Source organism: Carettochelys insculpta, chromosome 26 (genome assembly GCF_033958435.1).
Source record: "Carettochelys insculpta isolate YL-2023 chromosome 26, ASM3395843v1, whole genome shotgun sequence".
Lineage (NCBI taxonomy): Eukaryota > Metazoa > Chordata > Testudines > Carettochelyidae > Carettochelys > Carettochelys insculpta.
The window spans coordinates 6,196,446-6,208,316 of record NC_134162.1 but is presented as its reverse complement, the minus strand read 5'-3'; the positions used below and the strand labels follow the sequence as shown (position 1 = coordinate 6,208,316).

The window sequence follows — 11,871 nt, the reverse complement described above, 5'->3', positions numbered from 1 at the left end:
AGGTCCTGCGGGGGCCAGCAAGGTGAACTGAAGTCCCTGTCAGTGTTGCCTGTGGGACAGGAAGATGAGGAGGATGGTGAGGCAGGTCTGAGGCAGTCATCAGGTGGCGCTGCTGCTCAATTCTAATTGCAGGTTACTCAGGACTGTTGGAGCCAGCGAGTCAGTTTCCTGAAACCGGATCCTCCTCACTGACAGAGTAGGCTCTGTCATCGTGCCTCTAGCCATGGACCTGCGAGCAGAGCTTTTAAAATCCATTTGGTACGCCTTCACCGCCCTGGACGTGGAGAAGAGCGGCAAAGTGTCCAAATCCCAGCTGAAAGTGAGTATCACCGGAGACCCGCAAGCAAGCGGGGAAGGGCTGTGGGGTTTCTGAGTTCAGATCTGCTCTCTGCTTTGCCCTTGGGGCTCACAGACATGTTTGGGAGGCACGAGGCAGCGCTAGATGCTGCTTTGCAGCTCAGTGGACTGCAATAGGGATAAAAAAACACCCATTGCGCACTACCAGTGTAGCCATTCTCACAGCTTATCCCCAGGCGCGGTCTTTGATTTGCATTCATGTCAAAGCAATGGGAAGCTCCCAAAACTGATTTGGGAAGCAGCCCTTTGTGGGGGGAGAAATCATGTCATGCTAGCCACTTTTACAATGTTTCTCACTCTACTCCCAGGTAAGGAACCCACTCTGGGTTTGTTTGGTTTTTTTTCTTGTCTTTGTCGCGCACTTGTCTTCTTCCTGTTGCATTTCACCTCCCTGCCATGAAAGGAAGAGCATTTTAAAAATACACATTTTGAAATCCTTGATGGGTTTGCTGAAAATAACTTTTTTATTGTTTGTTTTTTCGCCCTGAGTTCCCCTCCCCGCCACGCACACAAATGTCACAAAAGGCTCCTGAGCTGTACAGCACCCCAAGCCCACCAGGCCTTGATATGAAAAATGTCTTCTACTAACATCATTCAGCTCCGTAGAAAAGATTTTATTATACTCTGGTGAGACTTGCAGGGTTTCTGTTTTAGATGTAGATCCCTGAGTCAGATGAACTTGTTTGTTCAGAGTTTTTGTAACATGGAATGCAACCTGCGATGTAAACACACACAGGAATGTGAAATATATATTGCATCAGAAGGAACTTGGCAGTTGCTGCATATACATGTGATGAGTTTTGGTTGGTTGATCCTCATGCATGGAAAGTAGCAAACTTTGTGATTCATAGAATCCCAGGGCTGGAAGAGATCTCTGGAGGTCATCAAGTCCAGCCCCCTGCCCAAAGCAGGACCAACCCCAACTTGTCAAACTGGGACTTCAAAACCTCTAGAGATGGAAATTCCTTCCTTCCCCCTTTTCTCCTCCACATTAAGGCTGATTCACCCAACAAGTGAATAGCAGGGAACTTATAGTATGCCCTTGGAGTCAAATTCTGCCAAACTCACGGGCAGTGCTGCCTGTGTAAGCCTCGGAAGCAGATAAAGGTTTTGGTTCTTGGTGCTGTGATACTGCATTTGTGGAGGAATAGTCCAGACCCGGAATAGCACCATTCAACCTGCTTCTAAGAAGTCTGCTTGACACTTGCTTAGGTGTGAATTCTGCTGAGGTGTGTGCACGTGTGAGCTTTGCAAAATCAATTAAAAGAATATCCAAAAGGAAAGTCTGTCTAAGGAAGTTGTGAGCCAAGAGATTGTTAGCAGATCTGCTGAGGCAGCACAGCAGGAGAGAAGAAGAGTAAAATATACAGTGACCTGCTCTGATGCATTGTGACTTCCTTGCATTTTTGCATTGAGAGCCATCAGAGATACTGTGTAGAGAGATCCAGAGCTCTAGCTATTTGCTTTAGCTGAACAATACACTTGTGTCCTTTTGTTACTGCAGTTAGCGGTGTCCGGCTGTCCTGACTCAGGAAGTGTGAGCTGAGCTCTCTTTGGCCTTGATGCATTGTGTACAGAACTGTTGATCAAGGCCTGGGTTTTGTGGCTTGTGCACTGGCACCAGTAATAAGAACTCCGCAAGCCTATTTCTGCACTGTGCAACATCGGCAGTGTTCCCTGGAAGCTGGGCCTTGGGGCAGCCACCGGGGAGACATTCAAATGCCATGCCGCTGATTATCAAAGCGCCTGCACCCGGCAGCATGTGTTTCTGCAGGCAGTGCTCGTCCACACATGCCTTAGTGCCCATAACAAAATGAATTCCACACATGGATGGCAAAAATTAGAGGGAGGGTTGAACTCCAGCATCTTCAGCGTGCGACTGCAGGGGTGAAGCCAAGGGTGGGCTTTAGCCCTGCACTTGGAATCAGGGCCAGATTTATAAAGGGATTTACACACCTAAAGATCCAGACAAGTGCCTTGTGGGACGTCCAATAGCTCATGAGTTGGGCATCTAACTCCCATTGACTTTCAGTGGGTGCTGGATCACTTCCTGGCTCAGGCACTTGGGCAAGGCCTCTTAGGCACCCATCTGCAGTCCTGCTGGAGTTTGGTGTGCAGGATTCTTACTGTTGGTACTAATGCACAAGCCAGAAGGAGCCTGGCTTGAGTCTGAGCCTTGGAGGGTGAGGAAGAGAGGGAAAGGTGCAAACTGGGCAAAGTTGATCTTGGAGAGATGGATTTACTAGTTAGAGCGGAATCAAGGCTTCCCTCCCCGCTCTGTGCATCTCAAGCTGTTGTTCCTGCAAGCGTCAGTAACCAGGCGAAAGCAACAGCCTCTTTGCGCTTGTGATTGCCATGTGCTGTAGAAAGGCACGTCTTCATTTTGTCCTATGCTTTTTGCCGCCCTTGAGAGTTTCCACCTGACTGTGAGTGGGGGCACAGATCAAGTCCACCTTGGTACAAGGTATCCAGCCACTCTTGGAGGTCTGGGTTTGTTGCTGTCCCACACAAGCCCTGCTGCTGTCTTGCTGTTAATTGCATCTGAAATGCAAAGCCCCTAAAGCAGAGGTTTGCGTATACCACGTTACCATGAGCTTCCCCCGTGGCTCTGGCGTGGCCTTAGAGTAAAGCACCACCGAGAGGTGTGTTGTACAGCTTTGTATGGTATGGAAGTAGGCACTTGTTCAAGGGAAGCAAAGCACCCGGTTGCCTTTTTAGTGACTAACGTCCCTGATTCGGCGCCAGTGCACTGTCTGTACTACTGGTTGGGTATATGGAAGCCCATGGGAGCCATTCACCTACCTCCTGTGTCACAGTTGTTCATTTTTAAAGTGATTGGACAGCGAAATGGCGTAAGCTCTTGTGCTGCTTCCCTCCACTCCCAGCCTGCCAGCAGGGGATGTGGTAAGCTCTTGGGTTGAGCCTGGTTCTCTTTACGCATGGGCATATTCACGTGTTGGGCAGGAAGGAAGGGTAGTCTTGTGGTTAAGAACCGAGAGAGTCGAGATCCAGCTTCTGTTCCCATTGCTGCTGTGGAGCAGGTGTCATCTTGGCTGAGGCAGCAAACCTCCTTGTGCGTTTCTGTCCAGCTCCGATAAGTGGGACTATAACTTCCTGTCTCTTTGGGTGGAGAGTACATTAATGTTTGCAAAATGCTTTGGGCTCCTCAGCCAGAGTGGTGCTGTGAGAACCTGGCCAAAATGGAAGGCACCCTGGAGCTGCAAAGTGGTGCAGTGTTGTACATTCCTGTTGGCCTCATGCGTGCAATTCTGCCATGTGTTTCTTGCCTTCCGTACCCAGTAGCCCAGGGCAAGGAGAAAAGAAACATGTTGCTTGGGAATTTAAAGGGTTCACATTTATGCAGAGCCTTCTACCTATTCTGAAAAACTCTTAAATGACAGGAAAGGAGCTGGAGGAGGAATCTGGCTGGCCAGGACAAAGACACTATGGGGATTAAAAGGTAGTTAATAATGCCCAGCTCTTACAACAGTAGATCTCAAAGCACTTTACAAAGGTGATCACTGTGCTCATTTTACAGGTGGGGAAAGTGAGTCACGGAGCAGAGATGTATCTTGCTGCAGGTCACACAGGCAGGTCAGTGGCAGAGCCAGGGGTAGAGGGCAGGTCTGTTGAGTGCTCTGTCCACTTAGCTGCAATGGAGTAGTTAAGGGCCTTTTGGGCCTGCTCTAAAGAGATGCTGGCCAACTTCAACCCTCATCAACTTCAGCTGTGCTGCCAACTGAGAGTAAGAGGTGGGAAACTGAGTCACAGGGCTGAGCTGTAGGCAGTTGGATGACAACTCCTTATCAAAGGACCCTGCAGCTCAGCCAGAGAGATGAAAGCCTGCCCCCCACCCCCCCCGCCCCACCACAGGGTCTGTCTTCACTGCACGGGTGACTCTGTGGCTCTTATGCTAGGGGTTGCCACAACCTCCACTCACAAAAATCTCTCACCTGACTTGAGTGGTACTTCTAAAGCTGAGCTCGTTAGCCTGGTTAGGGATGGGGCTTAGAGCCCAGGGTCTGCTTCAGTGATGGGCAGCTACAAATGGTAAGTGGGCTGTGCAAGTGACCTCCCTTTGCCTCACTGGCCTGCAGAAGCCAAAGGCCCAGCGGTGTGCAGGGGGTCCACCTAGGGCCCCAGGGCCTGCCTCCTTCCCCCCCCCCCACATGTTTCCAGGGTATGAGAGCCCCCTGCTTCCTACTTCTCCCCTCCTTTCCAGTCCTTTTGGATTACACAAAGCCACCTGATTCGTACTCCATCCGTGCACCTCCTGCCCACTCCTTTTTCCAGCTTATTACAGTAAACTCATTCATATCCAGCATTCTGTCATCCAAAACTCTCCTGTAACCGGCATTGGAACCATCAGTAAATTTTAGTGACATTTCCCATAATGACAGTATAGTGAATGTAAATCTGAATAAATACAGCCAGTCCAGGCTAGGTTTACAGTGTACAATGCTGCTGTTGTTGGGAAATAAAGTACTCTGTGTACACTTTTGTTTGCTTCTTCATAGCTAATCTTGTTTTTCTCTAGTGTTATGCATTGCTAGGTACACCTTTCTATTAGCCAGAATACTTGAATAGCCAGCAACCTCCTGGTCCTAGGGCTGCTGGATCTGAGTTTCCTGTGCCAGGGTTCCAGCTGTGGGGAGGGGGAGGAGGAGGAGGGACAAAGCACAAATGCAGCCATTGGCACGCTTCCAAAGTTCTGGGAGGGAAAGCAGTAAGAAGTACGGGGCTGCAATGCCCCCGTCTGCGAGAGGCACGTCAGGCAGATTGACAGCCAGGAGGCCCACGGGCTGGAGGTGGCCCACAGGCTGCACGTTGCCCACCATTGGTCTACTTAGACTGGCAGCCTGCCCGTTTTGCAGCAAGGATGCTGGGTAAATCACCAGGATGCTGAGATTCCACCAGTGCCTTCCCACAATTTCCCCTGCTGAATTCTCCCACAATCCGCTGCACAGAAATCTCGCAACAGCTCAGCTGACTGCCTCCCATGTCCTGGCAAAGCACTGAAAGGGAGAGCAGTGCCACTCAGGTGGGGTTTTGCAATTGGCTCCTCACACCCAAAGGACAAAGGCAGAGAGCTGCACTGGCTTAGCTGCAAGTGTGATGTTTTCCAAATGGATTTCATTAAACCACTGCAGCAATCAGGGCGGCCGACTCAATTCAGGCCACCTGCCTCTGACGCAGTGGGTCTTTGCCCATGAAAGCTTACCCTCCAATAAATCCGTTAGCCTGTAAGGTGCCACAGGACTTCTCATTGTTTTAGCAGGTGCAGACTAACAAGGCTCCCCCCTCGGACAATTGTCACCTGGCTTTCTTCACTTGAGTTTGCATTGGTCAACTTACAGGTGCAAGCTAAACCTACACAAGGGAGATTTAGCCCTTTATGGGTCCATGGAGGGCCGAAGGAAGCAGGTTAGTCGCATTGCACTCAGACTTGGGGTGTACCCAGTTTTTAGACCAGCAGTGTCAGTTAAGGGCATGTGCCCTCAAATTTTTTTAATCTGTGTGTGTAATAAATTTTGTTACATGCTCTGAGACCTGTGCAGATCTGCACAACCAATAGAAACACATACTGGCAGCTGTGGGTGCTCTGCCAGTCAGCTGGGTGGCACCTGAATCTCTCCTGGGCAGCTGCCTAAGCACTCGTCTTCCAGGGAACACCGGTTAGCGGTAAGCAATTTTACTGCTACACCTCTCTAAAATTTGTGTGGGTGTAGTTATATAGGTGTAAAGGTGCCTAATCCCAGTACGCTCCACTTCCCTCCTAAGGCTGCATCAATGGTACACATTCATACCAATGTTTACTTGGTGTTGCTCAAGTCTTTAATTTTTGTTTTTTGGATGATAAAATGAAAATGTACACACCATTAAATCATTGCTCAGGGGTGGGGCTGGGGAGGAGGGGTTTGGTATGTAGACCGCCTTCAGGGAGAGAGGAACCCCATCTCTCTCTTACTGCTGCAGCTTGGGACCAGATAAGGAGCGCCTCTCCATGGCTGCTCCAGTGGGCACAGCCGGGCAAGGGATGCACGTCCCCCAGCTGCGGCAGGTCCAGTTTGCCTGCCCCCTGCACTCAGCAGCAAACCGCCACCTCGCTCCCTGACAAAGGGGAACAGCTGGCAGTGCCTCTGTATGGATGTGGGGGAGCTTCAGCCCTCCCCGTCGTCCCTGAAGGGTGCCTGGATGGTCTCCAGGCTGGGCCAGTCCCAAATGCAGATGTGGGGAGGTGCCCTCAGTCAGCCCCTTTCATCTGCCTGGTGATTGTTTGCTGTCTGGTTTTCTGAGGAGCCATCCCATTCTGGGCACGTCCTACTTTCCTGGCACAGCCCTAACACTTCCCTTAGTTTAAGAGGAAACTGTATACCAGCCTTGGTGGTCCTAGTTTTTACTGTTTCCGAGGAGTTCTTGAGCAAACAGACAAGCATACGGACAAACTCTCAAATCCATAGCAGGTAACTTCAGCTGCCCTAAGAAGGTTGTTGTCCTATAGAACTCAAGCCGTCCAACTGTTGTAAGTAGACTAGGCCTCTGTTGGGTTATCAGCTCTTTGTTCTGTGTTTGTGCAGCACCTGATTGTGACTGTGGTTCTGTGGCATTCCTGCAGTACAAAGGCGACACAATTTTAGCCTCACTGTACAGCTTGTGTGTGGAGTCCAGAGTTAAACACAAGGTCATGTAAAAAGCAGCAGAAGCAGGAAGACAAATCATTTTTCCCACTGTCTAAGCTTTGGCCAGCATTTCACAAGTGTTGGGGAGGAAGGAAATAGGGGATACAGCCCTAGCTTTGTTTCGCAACAGGCTGCTCTTCAGAGTGTTTTCAAGAGGCTCATTAATATCGCTCTTTGTTGAGATGATAAGCTTGGGGGAGCACAGTAGCTGATTCTTGATGTCAGCAAAGGCATTCAGTACAGCTCCACATTCCAGTGTGGTAGAGAGAGAAAAACACCCTTGAGCTGCAGCTCCGACAAGAAGGGTAGAAAAATTGTTGCCGAAAGGACCATGTGTCCTTCTGAGTCCTGTGGCTTTAGAGTGGCAAAAGGTGAGCCCCAGCAGAGTTCCACAAGGATCTGTGCTGGAAGCTGGAAATGAGAAGCGCAGCAGTGGTCTTGGCTGGCGGTACAGAACCGGGAAAGGGTCGCAACCCTCCTGGGAAGGGGAATGAATACATCTTGGAGAAAAGCAGAGAAGTGGAGTGAATTGTAACTGACAGCAGCGCAGACCAGCCCATGGAGGGAAGAAGGAATGGGTGGCAGAAGGGCAGTGGTGGGGAGTGAACTACAAGCATAGGGTTCTGTTGCTTTTCATGCTGGAAGATCGAAGCATTTGACACACTCAGGGATCACAAATGCAGCACTCACTGGAGCCAGATCTGGAGAGCTTGAGCCCATGTCAGTTTCATCAAGGTGGGAGATAAGTCTGCCCCAAGCAGAATGAGGGAGAGGAAACGCAGGAGGGAACCTGACCACATTTCCTGCCTTCTTAGTATTGTTTTCCTTTTATAGGGAACAATCCAGCATGTAGTTCCTTTTACACTTGCTTCTCTGCTAGGCCCTTGGACTGTGCTGTGGTTAGACAGAACAGATGGTGAAGCAGCAGCAGCAGAAGGAAGCTGTGGATTGTGGGGAGAGGCTGGTTTGGCTGGGTAGGGTCTCAGCCTGCTTTTGGGGACAGACAGGTCAGTAAATGTTGTGATGCTCAGAAAGGCAGCCGGAAAGGCCCACCACTAGGAAGACGGGGGCTTCTCAATAGCTGGGTTGAAACAGATGGTCGGGGCTTGAGTGTCCAGGCAGCTGTCCCACCTGACCATCCCTTGGCAGCTAGCCCCTTACAAAGTGCTGTTCCTGCAGCCAGCAATACAGCAGCATTCCCTATGGGGAAGTCCCAAGGAAAACCCTTACCACTTTTAGACTAACGTCAAGCACTTGGCTTTTTAAAGAGACGGGTTCCCGGTTACCCAAGTGGGATATGAGTATGTTGGCATCGCAGGCCCTGGAAGGAGGGGATGCAGCAGTCCTGGACAGCCACATGTGGGTTAATGGTGATATAAAACCTTGTGCTAACAGAGCTCCTTTCCAGTGATGGTGTCTGGGTACTTTCCCTGCCAGCTGCCTGCTGAATGAGAGACTAATCTCACTTTGTTGGTTGGAAACCTAGGCGCAGAGTGATTTGCCAAACATTATGCCCCAAGTCTGTCAATCATGAGATCATAGGGTTGAAAGAGATGCCAGGAGGCCATCAAGTCCAACCCACTGCTGAAAGCAGGACCAGTCCCAACTAAATCATCCCACCCATGGCTTCCTACTTCTCCCCTCCTTTCCAGGGAAGAAGATTGTCCCACCTCCCTAGGTAACCCATTCCAGAGCTTCACCACTTTCCTAGTGAAATCGGTTTTTTCCTAATATCTGACCTAGACCTCCCCCACCACAACTTGAGACCATCGCTCCTTGTTTTATCATCTGTGGCTACCGCAAACAGCCTCTCTCCACATCTTAGGAACCCCCTGCAGGTAATTGAAGGCTGCTATCAAATCCCTACTCACTCTTCTGTAGACAAAATTAGCCTAAATCCCTCAGCCGCCCGTCATAAGTCATGTGCTTCAGTCCCAGAATAATTTGTGTTGCCCTCCCCCAGTAGGTCCACATCCTTTCTTTAATGGGGGACCCAGAATTGTATGCATTACTCCAGGTGCAGCCTTACCAGTGCCAAATAAAGGGGAATAATCCCCAGATTTGCTACTAATGCTCCTCCTAATGCACCCCAATATGCCATTAGCCTTCTTGGCTACAACAGCACACTGTTGGCTCATATCCTTCTCATCCACTGTAATCCTGCAATCCTTTTCTATGGAAGTGCTGCTTAGCCAGTCAGTTCCCAGCTAAGCGCAAGACTCTGCACTTGTCCTTGTTGAACCTCATCAGATTTCTTTTGGCCCAATCTCCATCTTGTCTGGGTCTCCTTGGCTCCTATCTCTACCCTCCAGCATATCAACATCTCCCCCTAGTTTAGTGTCCTCAGTGAACTAGGTGAGGGTGCAATCCATCGCCTCATCCGGGTCATCAAGAAAGATGTTGACTAAAGCAGGCCCCAGAACCGAGCCTTGGGGTACGCTACTTGATAAGGCAAAAGTCAGGACTAAAATTCAGAATCCCTGGCTCTGGCTTTTGTCACTAGGCAATGCTCCCTCTAGGCTATGCTGCTTGAATCTCCCAGCCCCAGCCCTGTGGGTTTGGCAGCACTGTGTTACCTTTTAACATGCAAGACCAACCTCTCGCTTGGAGGGTCATTTCAAAGTGCAGGATTTCCCCCCGGCATAGCCAAGGCAAGAAAAGGAGCCTGCCATTCTTGTCTGGTGTTAACTATTTCACCCCCAGCTCAAACTGGCACCTGCTGCAGCGTGTGCGTTTAGAGTCACCCACGGAAATGGCGCGTCTTTCCCTGTTCAGCACGATGAAAAAAGGCCAGCGTGCTGCAGATAAGGGATGTGGTTACGCTGGCATGCAGTCTGCTTTTCTGGTGCCTGTGCATAAGAACGGCCGTGTTGGGTCAGACCAGAGGCCCATCTAGCGCTGTCTCCTGTCTTCCAACAGTGGCCAATGACAGGTGCTCTTAAGCAAAGTAAGCAGGCGTGGGCTAAGAGGAAGGGTCTTAGCTACAGGGCTACAGCTACGCTAGTGAGTTTTTTCGATAATACCAGAGTTTTGTCAACAAAACTCGCCGCACGTGCCCACACACACACACACTGTGTTTTGTTGACAGTCTGCTGGCAAAACGCTGCACTTCCACTGACAGCCTTCTGCCTCGCCAGATGGGGAAGGGCACCTTTGTAGACAGATTCTGTCAACAACAAAAAAGCTTCAGGGACACTCTGCGGGGGGGCCTTCTGTGGACAGACAGGGCTTCCAGGACATGGGAGAGCCCTGCCTGCTGTGCTTCCAGTTGTCTGCTCTCTCTCGAGAGAGGCCGGGCAGTCCAGCCGCGCTGTCAACAGAGTGGATCGCTCGTTTGATCCGCTTTAGTGTATGGTCACAATCTGTCGGTGGACGATTTGTCGGAAAATCTCTTCCAAAAGAAACATTTCTCTACAGATGCTTGTAGTGCTGCCACAGTTAAAAGGAAGGAAACAAAGGGTAGGAATAAATGGCCAGTTTTCCGAATGGAGAGAGGGGTACCTAGTGGTGTCATGCAGGGTCCATACTGGACCCAATTCTAGTCCGTATATTCATAAAAAATCTGGAAAAAGGGGTAAACAGGGTGCTGCTAAACTGCTCAAGATACTTAAGAACAAAGCAGACCATGAAGCGCTTCATAAAGATCTCACAAAATTAAGTGACTAGGCAACAAAATGGCAGATGAATTTAAATGTTGATAAATGCAAATGAATACATATTAGAAAACATAAACCTAAACGTATGTTCAGAATAATGGGAACTAAATTAGCTATTAGTGCTCAAGCAAGAGAGATCTCTATGTCATTGCAGATAGTTCTCTGAAAACATCCACTCTGTGCAGCAGCAGTCAAAAAAGGAAACAGAACATTAGGAATTATTTTAAAAGGAATAGAAAATACGACTGAGAATATCTTGTTGTCTGTCTATAAATCCCTGGTAAGCCCACATGGTGAATACTGCATGCAGATGTGGTCACCTTAGCGCAAAAAAGATTATCTTGGCACTGGAAAAAGTTCAGCAAAGGGCAACAAGAATATTTGGGGGGTTGGAATGGCTGCCAAAAGAGGAGAGGTGAAAAGGGCTGGGACTTTTCAGCTTAGAAAAGAGGAGACTACGGTTGGATATGATAGAGGTCTACAAATTCATGACTGGTGTGGAGAGAGTACTTGTTCCCATAACACAGGAGTGCGGGGTCACTAAATGAAGTAAAAAGGTAGCAGGTTTAAAACAAACAAAAGGAAACAAGCAGTCCTGTAGCACCTTAAAGACTAACAGTTTTATTTATTCGGTCATGAGCTTTCGTGGGTAAGACCCACTTCATCGGATTAAATCATCAGAATCTGATCAAGTAGGTCTTACCCACGAAAGCTCATTACCTAATAAATAAAATTATTTGTCTTTAAGGTGCTACAGGACTGCTTGTTTTTTTTATTTGTTTGTTTTTGTTTTTGTGAAGCTACAGACTAACACAGCTACACCTCTGAAACAAAAGGAAATGTTTCACACAATGCACAGTCAACCTGTGGAGCGCCTTGTCGAAGGATGTAGTGGAGGCCAAGACCATAACAGGGTTCAAAAAAGAACTAAATAAATTAACAGAGAATAGCTCGCTCAGAGATTGTTAGCCAGGATGGGTGGGAATGGTGCCACCAGCCTCTGTTCATCAGAAGCTGGGAAGGGACCACTTGATGATTACCTGTTCTGTTAATTCTTCTGGGACGTTTGGCATTGGCAGCTGTTGGAAGACAGGATAGTGGGCTAGATGGACCTTGGGTTTGACTCAGCGTGATGTCATGTTTTTACGTGCTTCAGAGGGAAAGAACAGAACAGGCAA

The 11,871-nt window shown here is 49.2% G+C and overlaps 1 protein-coding gene across 2 annotated transcripts in view; it reads left to right on the top strand.

The window, feature by feature from the left end:
* Positions 1-192: 192 nt before the first annotated feature.
* The window catches only part of DEF6 (DEF6 guanine nucleotide exchange factor), a 33,192-nt gene continuing 21,513 nt past the window's right edge, over positions 193-11,871 (top strand). For both annotated transcript variants that reach the window (XM_074977415.1, XM_074977414.1), the window contains exon 1: positions 193-319. In XM_074977415.1, the coding sequence (XP_074833516.1) occupies positions 224-319 (96 nt within the window). In that variant the 5' untranslated portion in view covers positions 193-223. The remainder of the gene's footprint in view (positions 320-11,871) is intronic.